This window comes from Python bivittatus, unplaced genomic scaffold (assembly GCF_059951505.1).
Source record: "Python bivittatus isolate LINGU-HERP-01145 unplaced genomic scaffold, Pbiv_v1 ctg000960_np1212, whole genome shotgun sequence".
NCBI classification, from domain to species: domain Eukaryota; kingdom Metazoa; phylum Chordata; class Lepidosauria; order Squamata; family Pythonidae; genus Python; species Python bivittatus.
Window position 1 is genome coordinate 12234323 of NW_028277124.1, and position 14429 is coordinate 12248751.

Below are 14429 nucleotides of genomic sequence, written 5' to 3' on the forward strand. Positions count from 1 at the left end.
AGCCTGAGTCATTTGAACCCGGAGCAGCCATCCCTCTGGGTTTGCGTAAATCAGACTTCTTACCAGGCCTTTTTGGCTTAGCGGGAATACCTTTGTGAACATTCTTAGGGAAAGATAATTTTAGTCCTGGAAAGCATTCTTTTTCCGCTGCATCAACTAGCCTTTAGTTTTTTCCATATTATGATCCTTCTGTATTTTAAAATTTTTGTAATCTTTTGGTCATGGATGAGATATTAATACCCTCCCTCATGGGAAGCAAATTACAAGACACCGAGTGGAGTTAAAAACAGGAGTGACGTGTCTCCATTGGTGGCTGTTCCATGAGACAGAATCTGAGTAAGGCTGGTGCTGTCCAACTTCAGGTGAGCCAATAGAAATGCAGCCCAGGTCCCTCTGCAAATGTGCCTTTGCAAGCGTGAGCAAGCGAGCGAGCAGAGAAAAATAGGAGGAGCAGGAGCAGGAGCAGGAACCACGTGTGACACTTGAAAGCTACATTGCTGGCAGGGGTGAAGGAGGCAGAAAGTGCAGCTGTTGCTGCTTTTCAGAAACTTTTACAAAGATGCCCTTTCAAAGCAGCTCTTCCTGGACGAGGAAGCATAAACTGATTTTGACAGGGGTGGTGCTGCTGCTTTTGGGCACCCTGACTGTTTTTGTCGTGTTTGGAATACTCAGGCATGGAAAGAAGAAGACCCCCATCGCAGAAGAACAGCAGTGGAAAGGCAGAGGGACCACTGAACATCTGTTGGAAATTGTCCTGGGAAGATGTTACAACTTCATCAATACAATAAATCCTGAACTCAGGTAAGTGCCAGGGCAAAGACTGGAAGCAGGATTTATCCAGAGGGTATGCAAGAAGAAAATGCATAGGAGAAAGGATTGAAGCTTTTGTTCCAGAAAAAATAACTTTCTAGCAGTTGAAAACAATTTTATTCTGAAATGTATCATACTTGCAGGAATCTGACAGTATACAGCAAGTAAGTTTGTGATTTTCTTCTGAAGAGAGCTCTGTATTTTCATTAAACTAATGAACACATTTACTAATATAAAAATCTATATTCTTCTAATGCACCTGCATCATTCAGGGCAGATCATATTAGAAGTCCACTTATCCCAGCAATCTGCTTCAGCCAATGGGAAATCCATACACAGAGACATTTCCACTCTTCTACAGCAAGTAATATAGGCAGGCCTGTTGTGTCTAATATTAGAAATAATGCCTAAGTTAGAGTGACCACTGATTGTGTTATCTGCTATGAATTTGCCTAATCCCCTCTGAAAATCATCCATCACTAGAGCAAAATTGGAGGGGGGGAGGGTTTGGTAGTAGAGTGAGGGGCACCTCTGTCATGTTTCCACTTAGCCTTCTCTTCTGAGCTACAAAGCCCAAAGTGTTGCAGTGCTTAACCCTTCAGTTGTTTGTTTTGCAATCCTTCTGAACTGGCGTGTGTTCCAAGAAGCACAACTTTTCTCTGCTAAGAGTGACTCACTGGGGCTCAGGGCCCTGGTCTTACAAGTCAGGGACTTTTTTTAGCACTGTAAGGCTGGAAACAAGACATTTCAGTTACATTTTGGGGAGTGGAAGATATAATGTGTAAGATGGCTAATGAAGGGGTGTGTGCATGAGAGATGTGGACAGATGGATCTAGGAGGAGTTTTTCAGTAATAAGATTGCATTACTTGTTCAAAGTAGATTATCTTTGTATTTTAGGTATGAGTTTGAGAGTGAAAAATTCTGGCTCCTCAAGATTTTATATTGCCTTGAATTTGGGACTTGCTGTTCAGGATTCCCTCTATGAAGTTGACTCAGAATTATATATAAATATATTCAGTTGGGTTTCCTGCCTACTAATGCAAACAGAATTGAAGTTCTGATAGGAATATTAACTCACAAGTAAACTCCACTGAGTTCAGTATGCCTCAGTGTTAAGTAAATATCCCAGGGTTACAAAAAAGTCCTGTTCATTTACATTCCCAAGGAAGTCAGGATTTTAAATCAGGAGGTGGAGAAATGAGATTAAATTTCCAAATATATGGCTGATTGAATTAGACACTGTTTTTTGGTTTGTTTGTTTGTAATTGTTTATGCAGTGGGAGGTGGTATTCTGCAAAAACTCCACAGCAAAGGAATTTATTGAGCATTATCTCTGTGCTAGCATGATGTTTCCTGAAGGCACTGCAATTTTAGTGCATCAGTGTGAATCTGAAAGAAAGACGTTACTGCTGTAAAAGGAGACAATTCTTTGAAATTAATATAATTCTTAAAGCAGTGGCACTGTTTCTTTTCAGGCTTACAGTATTTGGAAACTAGAAAAAAGTTGGGCTACTTTTTTTTTAAATTTCCAAATGCATACCATTTTTAAATTAGATTTCATTTTTCTTGGAATTGCTGAATTCTTAGGCATCTTACATTTGGAGCATTTGAGGAGATGCAGCAATATTAATCCACATCCTTTCTATTCTGGATCGCTAATGGTTTTAATTGCTAAGTGAGCTTTTTCATAATGACCAAAATTCAGACACATCAAAGTTTGATCACACTCCTTTAATGAAAAGCAGAGAGATGCCACACTCATGTTCTCATTCATTCCAAGGTATTTCTTCCAAATCTTTCGTGAAGTGTACTCATCCTGTATTTTACTTGTGGGATGAATCTTCTTTTTAAATCTAGATTATGCAAATCAGCATATTCTGTGTTAGGCAGGCAGCCTACACTGGGAACTCTGCACTGTTCAGCCTGCATTTATCTGTCCACCTCCATCCATCATTTCTGCTTCTGGAATACTTAAATTGTGTAAGTCATTAGATGGTAGGGTGGTTGTGCTAGTCTCACATTCAAACTTTCAAAACTTATAGGTTGGTGACACTGGTTGTTATTATTCTTCGGCATAAGAATCACTTGTTATTATTTTTGTGAATGCTAATGTCATACACCTATTTTTATTGTGTTTATAAATAGGTGGCTTTAATCCTGTTTATATATAATAATATTGTAAGGTGGTCAGAATCAATCAATATGTGGGGTGGTACCTAAGCCTATTAAATAAATTAATACATTTTATTTGTAGGGAATCGCATAATATAGAGAGTTTAGAAATTATACTGGGTGGGTATAGCAGGTCATGGCAATGAAATGTACTGTAAGGTTCTCGGCTACCCAGAAAACTTGAAATCAATCAACAGCCCAAAATAAAAGACTTCAAGCAGGGACTTCTCTAAGCAGCGTTTTATTTGGCCAAGCAAAAGTCTGGGTGCTCACACCATGCACTAAGAGAGAGCAGGGTGGCACACCCTTGGAGACAAAACCACAGCCTTTTATAGTATTTTTAAAAGGGCAGTACTTATTACCCCCCTTCATGGATCACTGCCTTGTCGTGGCGAAGGGGCTTGCGTAACTCAGTGAAGCCATGAGCTATACCGTGCAGGGCCACCCAAGACGGACAGGTCATGACAGAGAGTTCTGACAAAATGTGGTCCACTGGAGAAGGAAATGGCAACCCACTCCGGTATCCTTGCCAAGAAAACCCCATGGACAATGTTAAAAGGCTAAAAGATATGATGCCGGAAGATGAGCCCCTCAGGTCGGAAGGTGTCCAATATGCTACTGGGGAAGAGCGGAGGGAAATTCCAAGTAGCTCCAGAAAGAGTGAAGCGGCTGGGCCAAAGCCGAAAGGACGTTCAGCTGTGGATGTATCTGGAAGCGAAAAGAAGCTCCGATGCTGTAAAGAACAATATTGTATAGGTACCTGGAATGTAAGATCTATGAACCAAGGCAAGCTGGATGTGGTCAAACATGAGATGACAAGATTGAACATCGACATCTTGGGAATCAGCGAACTGAAATGGACGGGAATGGGTGAATTTAATTCGGGTGACCATTAAATCTACTACTGTGGGCAAGAAACCCTTAGAAGAAATGGAGTTGCACTCATAGTCAATAAGAGAGTGGGAAAGGCAGTAATGGGGTACAACCTCAAAAACGACAGAATGATCTCAGTGCGTATCCAAGGCAAACCATTCAATATCACAGTCATCCAAGTCTATGCCCCAACCACTGATGTTGAAGAAGCTGAAGTTGACCGCTTCTATGAAGACCTACAACACCTTCTAGAACTAGCACCAAAAAAAGATGTCCTTTTCATCATAGGGGATTGGAATGCTAAAGTAGGAAGTCAAGGAGTAATCAGAATAACAGGCAAGTTTGGCCTTGGAGTACAAAATGAAGCAGGGCAAAGGCTAATAGAGTTCTGTCAAGAGAACAAGCTAGTCATAGCAAACACTCTTTTCCAACAGCACAAGAGACGACTCTACACATGGACATCACCAGATGGTCAATACCAAAACCAGATTGATTATATACTTTGCAGCCAAAGATGGAGAAGCTCTATACAGACAGCAAAAACAAGACCAGGAGCTGACCGTGGCTCAGATCATGAGCTTCTTACTGCAAAATTTAGGCTTAAATTGAAGAATGTAGGGAAAACCACTAGACCACTCAGGTATGACTTAGATCATATTCCTTGTGAGTACACAGTGAAGGTGATGAATAGATTTAGAGGATTAGATTTGGTAGACAGAGTGCCTGAAGAACTATGGACGGAGGTCCATAACATTGTACAGGAGGCAGCAACTAAAACCATCCCAAAGAAAAAGAAATGCAAGAAAGCAAAATGGCTGTCTGATGAGGCTTTACATATAGCTGTGGAAAGAAGGAATGCGAAAAGCAAGGGTGAAAGGGAAAGATATAAGCAACTGAATGCAGATTTCCAGAGAATAGCAAGGAGAGATAAGAAGGCCTTCTTAAATGAACAATGCAAAGAAATCGAGGAAAACAATAGAATGGGGAAGACTAGAGATCTCTACAAGAAAATTGGAGATATGAAAGGAACGTTTACTGCAAAGATGGGCATGATAAAGGACAAAAAAGGCAGGGACCTAACAGAAGCAGAAGAGATTAAGAAGAGGTGGCAAGAATACACAGAAGAACTATACAAGAAAGATCTTAATGTCCCTGATGTCCACGCTGGTGTGATCACTGACCTTGAGCCAGACATCCTAGAGAGTGAAGTCAAGTGGGCCTTAGGAAGCATTGCTAACAACAAAGCTAGTGGAGATGACAGTATTCCAGCTGAGTTATTTAAAATACTAAAAGATGATGGTGTTAAAGTGCTGCACTCAATATGCCAGCAAGTTTGGAAAACGCAACAGTGTCCACGGGATTGGAAAAGGTCAGTTTATGTTCCAATTCCAAAGAAGGGCAATGCCAAAGAATGCTCAAACTATCGCACAATTGCACTCATTTCACATGCTAGCAAGGTTATGCTCAAAATCCTACAAGCTAGGCTTCAGCAATACATGAACCGAGAACTACCGGATGTACAAGCTGGGTTTCGAAGAGGCAGAGGAACTAGAGATCAAATCGCCAACATTCGCTGGATCATGGAGAAAGCACGAGAGTTCCAGAAAAATATCTACTTCTGCTTCATTGACTATGCAAAAGCCTTTGATTGTGTGGATCACAACAAACTGTGGCAAATTCTTAAAGAGATGGGAGTACCAGACCACCTTACCTGTCTCCTGAGAAATCTGTATGCGGGCCAAGAAGCAACAGTCAGAACCGGTCATGGAACAACCGATTGGTTCAAAATAGGGAAAGGTGTACGACAAGGCTGTATACTGTCACCCTGCTTATTTAACCTATATGCAGAGTACATCATGAGAAATGCCAGGCTGGAAGAATCACAAGCCGGAATTAAGATTGCAGGGAGAATCATCAACAACCTCAGATATGCGGACGATACCACCCTAATGGCAGAAAGTGAAGAAGAACTAAAGAGCCTCTTGATGAGGGTGAAAGAGGAGAGTGCAAAAGCTGGCTTGAAACTCAACATTAAAAAAACTAAGATCATGGCATCTGGACCCATTAATTCCTGGCAAATAGAAGGGGTAGAAATGGAAGCAGTAACAGACTTCATTTATTTGGGCTCCAAGATCACCGCAGACGGAGACTGCAGCCATGAAATTAAAAGATGCTTGCTCCTTGGGAGGAAAGCTATGGCAAGCCTAGATAGCACATTAAAAAGCAGAGACGTCACCTTGCCGACAAAGATCCGCATAGTCAAAGCTATGGTTTTTCCAGTAGTAATGTATGGCTGTGAGAGCTGGACCATAAAAAAGGCCGAGCGCCGAAGAATTGATGCCTTTGAACTGTGGTGCTGGAGAAGACTCTTGAGAGTCCCCTGGACTGCTAGGAGGTCAAACCAGTCAATCTTAAAGGAAATCAACCCTGATTGCTCATTGGAAGGATCGATAATGAAGCTCAAGCTCAGATACTTTGGTCACCTAATGCGAAGAGAGATCTCTTTGGAGAAGACCCTGATGCTGGGAAAGATTGAAGGCAAAAGGAGAAGAGGACGGCAGAGGATGAGATGGTTAGATAGCATCACTGAAGCAATGAGCATGAAACTGAGCAAACTCAGGGAGGCAGTGAAGGACAGGAAGGCCTGGCGCAATATGGTTCAGGGGGTCACGAAGAGTCGGACACGACTTAACGACTAAACAACAACAACACTTATTACCATTATAATGAAGATGAGTTTTACAACCAGTCAAAGAAACTTAAGCAGAATACATTATTCCCCACCCTTGTTTGCTTACATTAATTCTATTCCCTGTCCTTGTTTGCTTACATTAATTTAAAGGAGTTCCCCCTAACTCCTATACCTTGTCAGTCTCTGCAGACCCTTGTTCTGGGTCCTCCCTCCTTATCAGGCCTCAGACTTAGTCTCTTCGGGAGGAGTTTTCCCTATTATCTGAGCTAGCTCCTCTTGCAATTTCACTAAGTGCTGTTAGTATTGAAGCTTGGCTATAGAGAACTCTGCGCATGCTCTAAAGCTATGAAGTTAACATTGCCAATTTAGATATTGCTTCATTGCCACTTTGGATATTGATCCCTTCAGTACTAAGTATGGAAATAAATTGCAATGAAAGATGGATGGGGAATGCTACCTTTACTGTCTTTTCTTCATTCACCAAAAAAAAAAAAAAAAAATACAGGTAGTCCTCACTTAACTATGGCAATTGGGAGCGGAATTTCTGTTGCTACGTGATGCAGTAATAAAGCATGACATCGTGTGACCACAGCACTTAGTGATGTCAGTTCTGGCAGTCCTGGTTGCCATCATTAAGCGAGGACCACGTGGATCATTAAGTGAGGACCTCATGTGACCATGACTTCCGACTTCTTGCCAGCTTTCCCATTGACTTTGCTTGTGAGAAGCCAGCAGGGAAAGTCACAAATCATGATCACATGACCACAGGACACTGCAACCGTCATAAATACAAGGACTGGTCCTAGGTACCACTCATTCAGCACCATCACAAGTTCGAACAGTTGCTGAACAAGTGGTAGTTAAACAAGGACCACCTGTATGTCAAAATGAAGTATTGACAAAATCAGAAAGAGATCACTACAACACTTAAAACTGATTTGTTAAGGTTAATGTTAAATTGTATTGCAGTGGTATGTGAGAAAGACCTTGGGAGACTGGGCCCAATATCAATCTTACCATAGGCCAGAGAGGAAACATGACCAGATGAGCTAATTCTACTTTATTGTAAAGCTACATTGATAGAATCTTGCAAGTTTGAAAGTTACAATTCCCCCCAACCCCCTGCCGTCTCCTTTACAGCCTGAGAAACTAGGGAGGGTCCCTTCTGAGCCACTTGCCCCACCCATTATCCAGCTGCGGGCTATGCTGTCTCTTATCTGACCTTGGCAGCACCTCTTGGCCCAGTCTCCCAAGGTCTTTCTCACATACCACTGCAATACAATTTAACATTAACCTTAACAAATCAGTTTTAAGTGTTGTAGTGATCTCTTTCTGATTTTGTCAATACTTTATTTTGACATACACGTGGTCCTTGTTTAACTACCACTTGTTCGGCAACCATTCAAACTTGTGATGACGCTGAATGATTAATTCATTAACAAATCTCTGCCCGGTCTCCCAAAGTCTTTCCCACATACCATTACATGTATAAACTTCACCTTCAAAAGTCAGTCTGACCTGCATCACACCATGTTTTTGGCACTGGGAGAAAGAGCTGATTTCCTGCTTAATCACACATGCTTAATTGTTGGCCACAGAAGAGTGGCAGGTTCGTCTATCCAGTATGCAAGTTCCAATCAACACACCAAGTCGGGGAATCCTTTTATTCTTTTTATTGAAGCGCTTCAGCAAAAAGGGTTCTGTCTCTCCAAGGAGAGGAACCTTGAACAAAGTTTTACATCAATCTTTATACTTTTCAAAAATAGGGAAGTAGGCATGTAAAAAAACGTGATTGGTTACATTGTTGCATAGACACACTTGATTCCATGTTACATACTAACATCCCATAATAAGCTTAGTATGTTCTATGTTTTCTAAAATTTCCACCTTAAGTGTGTGCATTTTACTATGTTAATTAGCTTTTGGTTACACTAGGCTCATAGGTGGTCTCATAACAAGGTCACTCGATGGTTTCTGAATACCTCAAAACCAGTCCTTTTCCCCTTTTCAAAGTACAACTTTTCTACCTGCTGTCAGACGTCTGCTGGGCAAACCACATCCTCTTGAAACTCAACCACAAGTGTTTTATAGTGTGCTCTAGTGAATATGCACTCTAACAATATTGTACCATGTGGCCCTCATACTCATATTCCTGCTAAAAGAATAATAAATTACATGTAATCTTTTTGTAATTAGAGCAGGTAAAGAGTTAATAGGGATATATAAGATTTTCTGATTCCAAGAGGTTGAAATTTCTCTTTGTTTCTTAAAATTGGGTTAAGCCTAGGTTATATTCAGGTTTCTGTGTTTCCTACCTCAGACTGGCAAGAAATTATACCACTGATTTTTAGCAGTTCTCTCCCCCACCCCCCCAAAAAAAGTGGATTTGTCAGACCTCTGACTTGGAATGTGATAGTTTTAACTTGGCCAATGTAGCCCTATCACTGATCAGAGTGACTATATTAACAGTGAATGTGGTTTCCATAACTAATTTATTGACTCTGGATAAGTTAATCATGACCTTATCCCTCTGTTTAAAAACAATTGTACAGGATGACAAGGGTGTTGATATATAAAAATTACAAATCCGTCTTGAGGAGTCTGGTTTTGAAATTGCTAATCTAAAATTCCAAATGAATGTATATTTGTTAGGTTAAGTATTCAGTTGAGATATTAAACTAAAAAATTATGCTTATACAGAATCAGCTATAAACAAAAACAATAACTTTTTCCATTGCATGATAGAAAAATTCTCAGCCTACAATTTTTACAGAGCCTCGCCATACTGTACTGCATATTCTCATGAGAAAAACATGGGAGTGTTTTTAGATTTGATCCCTTTCACTTAAAACCTTATAATCAGAATAAAATTAGCATTGATACATTAATATATTTGTAACAGTGCAATAAGCAGGTTTATACTTAAATAGAGAAGAAAAGCTTTTGTAAAACAGGCATGCCAAGAGGTGACTGCATGGGGTGCCAAAAAAGCCAAAATGGCACCCCAGTTGTGTGATCAAAGTCCCACCCCTTTTTATGGGTATATGTGAAAAGAGGTGGGGCTTTGATCACGTAGTTGCAGCTACCATCTTGACCTTTTCATCCCCCAGGACACCTCTGGTTTCTAATAATTACATTATGATTTGATCATTACAGTAATTAGCCTCTTGTGTTCAGTGAATAACTAGGTAGGTAATTCCAAACTGGAAGAACATCAAAGAGGATCAAGAGATAGGATGGGATGAGATGTGAAGAAAAAGAAGAAGAGAGCAGTAATATGGATGTGTGATGAGTAATCTGGAAATTGAGTCAGTCTCTTGCTGGATAAGATAACTGATAACTTAAGGAAGTCTTAAAAATGAGGTAAATTTAATATAATTTGGCTCAAATTCACTGGTTTCACTGAAAACCTCATGTTTACAACACTGGAAAAGCTAGAAAAGCTGCCCTGGGCACATAAAATAATTTACTTTTTCTTTTGCATTTTACTGACCTACAGTCCTCTTGTGCTACAGTCATCTTGTCAGCTTGGAGTAAAGGCTGAATAAACATGCATTGGTTCAGTCTGTTGACTGGTGATTGCAGCTATACAGATCTAGGTAGAATAAACTGTTCTTGGCTCATCCTTGAAATTAATACTTTTTTTTTTTTTGGTACATGCCATAAATACAGGAAATAATGTGATACTGACCTCTGTGAATGGGATATGATGGGCTTGAATGATCATCACATTGTTGTTGTTGTTTTTGTTAGTACTGGAAGGTAATGAACTTCACACACCTTTAAACTGGAAGTCAAGGACAATGAATGAGAGGCTGCAGATCAGATCACAGCTGGAGCTCTCTACAATCTGAATTTCTGCATTCAATTACCTTATCTCATTTTCCATTGTATTATTTTTAATTCGGGGTTAATGATGTGGAGAATGCAAGGCTGAGTATTTGTAATATATCTTTGTATGAATTGCAATTTTTTTTTAAAAAACTGCACATTTTCAGTGGTTGCCTCCACCCTGCACAACTCTCTTCTAAGCCTTAAGTTTTTGACAAGAGCCAATAATGATTATGTTGCTTTCCTTACCTTTAAGCCAGTAACTTCTAGCTCTTGGTAGCTCTGTGTGCTATTAAAAGGGATCCCCACAAAAGGCACTGCCTCCCATATCCAATAGTCCCACGAGGGGGAGTCATAGGCTGGAAGCGAGCCTGAGGGTCTTCTGGTCCAACTCCCTCCTTAACTTTGACAGCAATCACATCTCTCTGCAGGAAAGACTATCTAATGCTGGCTTGGCCAGTTGCAGACATTTTTATGCAGTTATTTTAACAATAACTAAAAAGTTTTTTTCCACTGGCATTTATGACTATCAATTTTTACCACTGGTTTGATTTTAACTAAATATATCATTCCATTTGTGCCTTTTTATAACTCTAAACGTTGGAGTAGATTCTGTAGACCAAACGATCCACCTGCTGCCTCCAGTCTGAATCCCACTTCTATGACGAATTCATCATTTTCTCACCATTAGCCCTGTAATGTGACATAATTATTAACTAATCTTGTAGCATTGCTATGCAAAATGCATAGAGTATTTTAAACACTTGAAAAGACTATGTGAACTTTACATATCATGGCATGTTTTGTAACATTAATATTCTGAAAACTGTTCTTCAAGCATAAGTAATTCTAAGGAAACTAATTTATGTGAAGAGAACACAAGATCACCATGATCTCTGAAGCTTTTTGGTCACAAAACATGACCTTGCTGAACTTCAGCATCATCAAGATGCTCTATTTTTAATACTTAAACATTTTTTAGGTCTAGCAGTTGCAATATCTTCACACACCAGCATTACAGGAGGAATGTCACATGATCCATCCACGTATCTCCATTCTCCTTTCATTATTTTCCTTTATTTTTCAAGTCCAGGGGAAGGTCAATACCACATGCTCTGGAATAATTCAAAGGCAGTGTTTGTGTAGAGAAAAAGGCTTCTTTGTTCTATTTTCTGACTTTGCTTCAGATGCTAAAGACTCTGAGCCACAAATTCTTAGCCAAGTTCCTTTAGTCCTTCTGACCTTCTCCATCTTGTTTTTCTCTGTGTAACATTCAGCATTTCAAGTATGTCTAGACTCTGCAGAAGATTTTGTTGAGCCAAAACATACTACTGAGTCACTTGCTTTTTAAGTTACACAAATACCTTTTTCATTGTTTTAATAATGGTTTGTATTTAAAATTCAGTATGAGTATTATGCTAACAGACTTTAGCACACTACGCCTATGTTGAGCTACCTTCATTTCTGAAAGCCAGTTTCTGCAGTCAACAGGAGCAAGTAGCAAACCTTCTAGATTCTGGATTTTACCATGTTTATGTTTTGAAGATATTCTAGAAGAAATCTCTCTCTCTCTCTCTCTCTGTGTGTGTGTGTGTGTATGTGCTTGCATGCGTGTGTGAGACATATCCCACTGACATCGGATGGAAGACATTTCTCTCATTTTTTCTTGTCCCCCACTTACCAAAATAGGAACAACTGCAGCGAGATATTTACATAGGGCAAAAAGAAAGAGATGTTTGGGAAAACATGAGGGGAATAAAAAACGACGGAGATCAGTTGGGGGTATCAGAGAGACTGAAAAGAATGTTTGTAAATCCTCCTATAGAAGAATGGCAAATTAATCTGTGGAAGTATGTATTATTAATTATTATATTACTATTATTTAATAATAAGTCTTATACAGAATGTAATTTAATTTGGAAACCATTCCTGGATTATAATTCGATACATGAGTTTGTACTGTGTCCAAAATTTGGGTTTCTCTTAATGTAAGACTTTAACATCTAAGCTTTTGTTTGATTGAGTAAATAAGGTTAGAACTCTTAGATTAGACAAAAATTCTTGTGAATTCCTTATTTTGACTTTTGACTCAAACTATACTGGCTTTTGTTGTGCATCCTGACAAAATTTTAACCATGTTCTGCAATCTGAAACTGATATAAGATACCTATATAGAGTACTAACTCAATATTATTTTTTATTATTCTTACCTTTTAAAAACTTTATCTTTGGATTGTGTTGTTAAATACTTATTAAAATAAACAAACCAAAAATATTTTTAAAAAGACAAGAAAAGGAAAAAAAGTGGTGGCTAGATCCCGTTGTATTCTTTACAGTGGAATTTATGAATATTTGATTGTATAGCTTGGCTAAAGCTAGGAGACTCCAATTTGAGTTTTATTACTAAGCAAATTCTTACTCCTAACAGCCATTTGTAAAAGGTGACAGGAGAAATACTTTAGACTTACTGACTGGTTCATACATCAATGAAGAAATAATTAATTTATGTTGTTTATTTTGTTTTGGCTTAGAATATAATGTTAAGCTAGCCATTATGACCTGTAAACCACAATGTATGCTTTTATGTATAATATGACAGCCCAGCCCGTTGTGCTTCAGTCAAGAAACCAGGTCTTAATACAACATATGAATTCACCGTCTCTATTGGGTGGTAACTCTTTGAACGTGAACATATAGCAACAAGATGGCATGGACATTTGCAGATAATTTTCCTTTAGAAATTTGGATATCACTCTACTGAGACTGAGTTTAATTCAAACACCTGAGTCAGGAAAAAGTTTGGTAAATACTCCAGAGGTATTAGAATAGATTTGGACTTAGAAACACACATAATCTACATTGCCAACCAACTTGCCTTTACAAATAGTTAAAATAAAACCTGAGAAAAATCAACTTTCTGTCAGACACAACTACTAATAGCAATGTTTCCTTAGTTTCTTAAGTAGTCATTTTATCACCTCTTAACAAGATAGTTGTTTTTGGAAGATAGGCTGATGTGCACTGCTTTTAGACTGGCCAACCATTGCAAATGGAAGGTTATTCAAGGCCACATTGATCCCATCCCCCAAATAATTTGCAAGTGGTTTTCCAGAGAAAGGGACATGGCAAGAAGTCATCCTTTCCCAAGGAGAGGCAAAGGACTGGAGAAACATGTCAAAAAACATTTTCTTCCATCATTGAGATAACATCTGGTGGCTTCATGTGAGTGGCCACCAGGCTGCTGGTTTCTCATGAAAATATAGATCTGAAGTCTGCTATTCAGACAGCATTATCTTCTCTCTGTCTATGGAACAGACTCCCTACCCCAGAAATATTGTCCTCTAACCCTAGTGACCTTTTAGAAGGCTGTGAAGATCTGGTCTCCAGGCCTTGGGCCAGGATGTTGGTTAGGGAGGTTCTGGTTTGGGTATATACACATGGGGTTTGGGTATAGAATCTGTGATTTTTGGGGAGTGGGAGTTTAAATTGGGGTTTTTTTTGGGGGGTGGCTATGGATTGATTGTGTTTTTATTCTGTTTGCCATCCAGATTTTCACTGAATAAATGGGTGGCCGTAGCAATTTAATTAATAAGTATTTGCTAAAAGTCCAAAATTTATTGTTTACAGCAAGTTCAAGCTGAAGGCTTGAAAAGCAGATGAAAGATTCTGTCAATTTAAGCTGTACCTGATTAAAAAAAGAAAGAGCAGATAATGAAATGCTGGGCAGATTGCAAGAAAATGTATAGACCAACCAGGTAAAAAGATCTTATGGCTTAGCTGACATAGACAACTTTGGGTCCTAATGATCACATCCTGGTAATGGAGGATCCTCAGGGTATCTCGTACCAGTTGGGCACTCTGAGAAGTCCCAAGGCTTGACTAATTGCCAGTAGATTTAAGTCCCTGGGATTTAAATTTGATTGGTCACAAGCATCCTATACATGGGGCAGTCGATGCTAGATAAAATAGTTTAAAGGGTCTGAATGATGTGCAAAGAGGCAATGGGGGCAGAACAACCCCTTCATACTGTATCTTTTCAGCTGATTGAAA

General features: G+C 39.3%; 1 protein-coding gene across 1 annotated transcript in view; it reads left to right on the forward strand.

Annotated features, from left to right (window-relative positions):
- The first annotated feature begins 487 nt into the window (after positions 1-487).
- Positions 488-14429, forward strand: part of LOC103059310 (ADP-ribosyl cyclase/cyclic ADP-ribose hydrolase 1) — a 42214-nt gene continuing 28272 nt past the window's right edge. The window contains exon 1 of the mRNA XM_088131492.1: positions 488-801. Within this exon, the coding sequence (XP_087987618.1) occupies positions 560-801 (242 nt within the window). The 5' untranslated portion in view covers positions 488-559. The remainder of the gene's footprint in view (positions 802-14429) is intronic.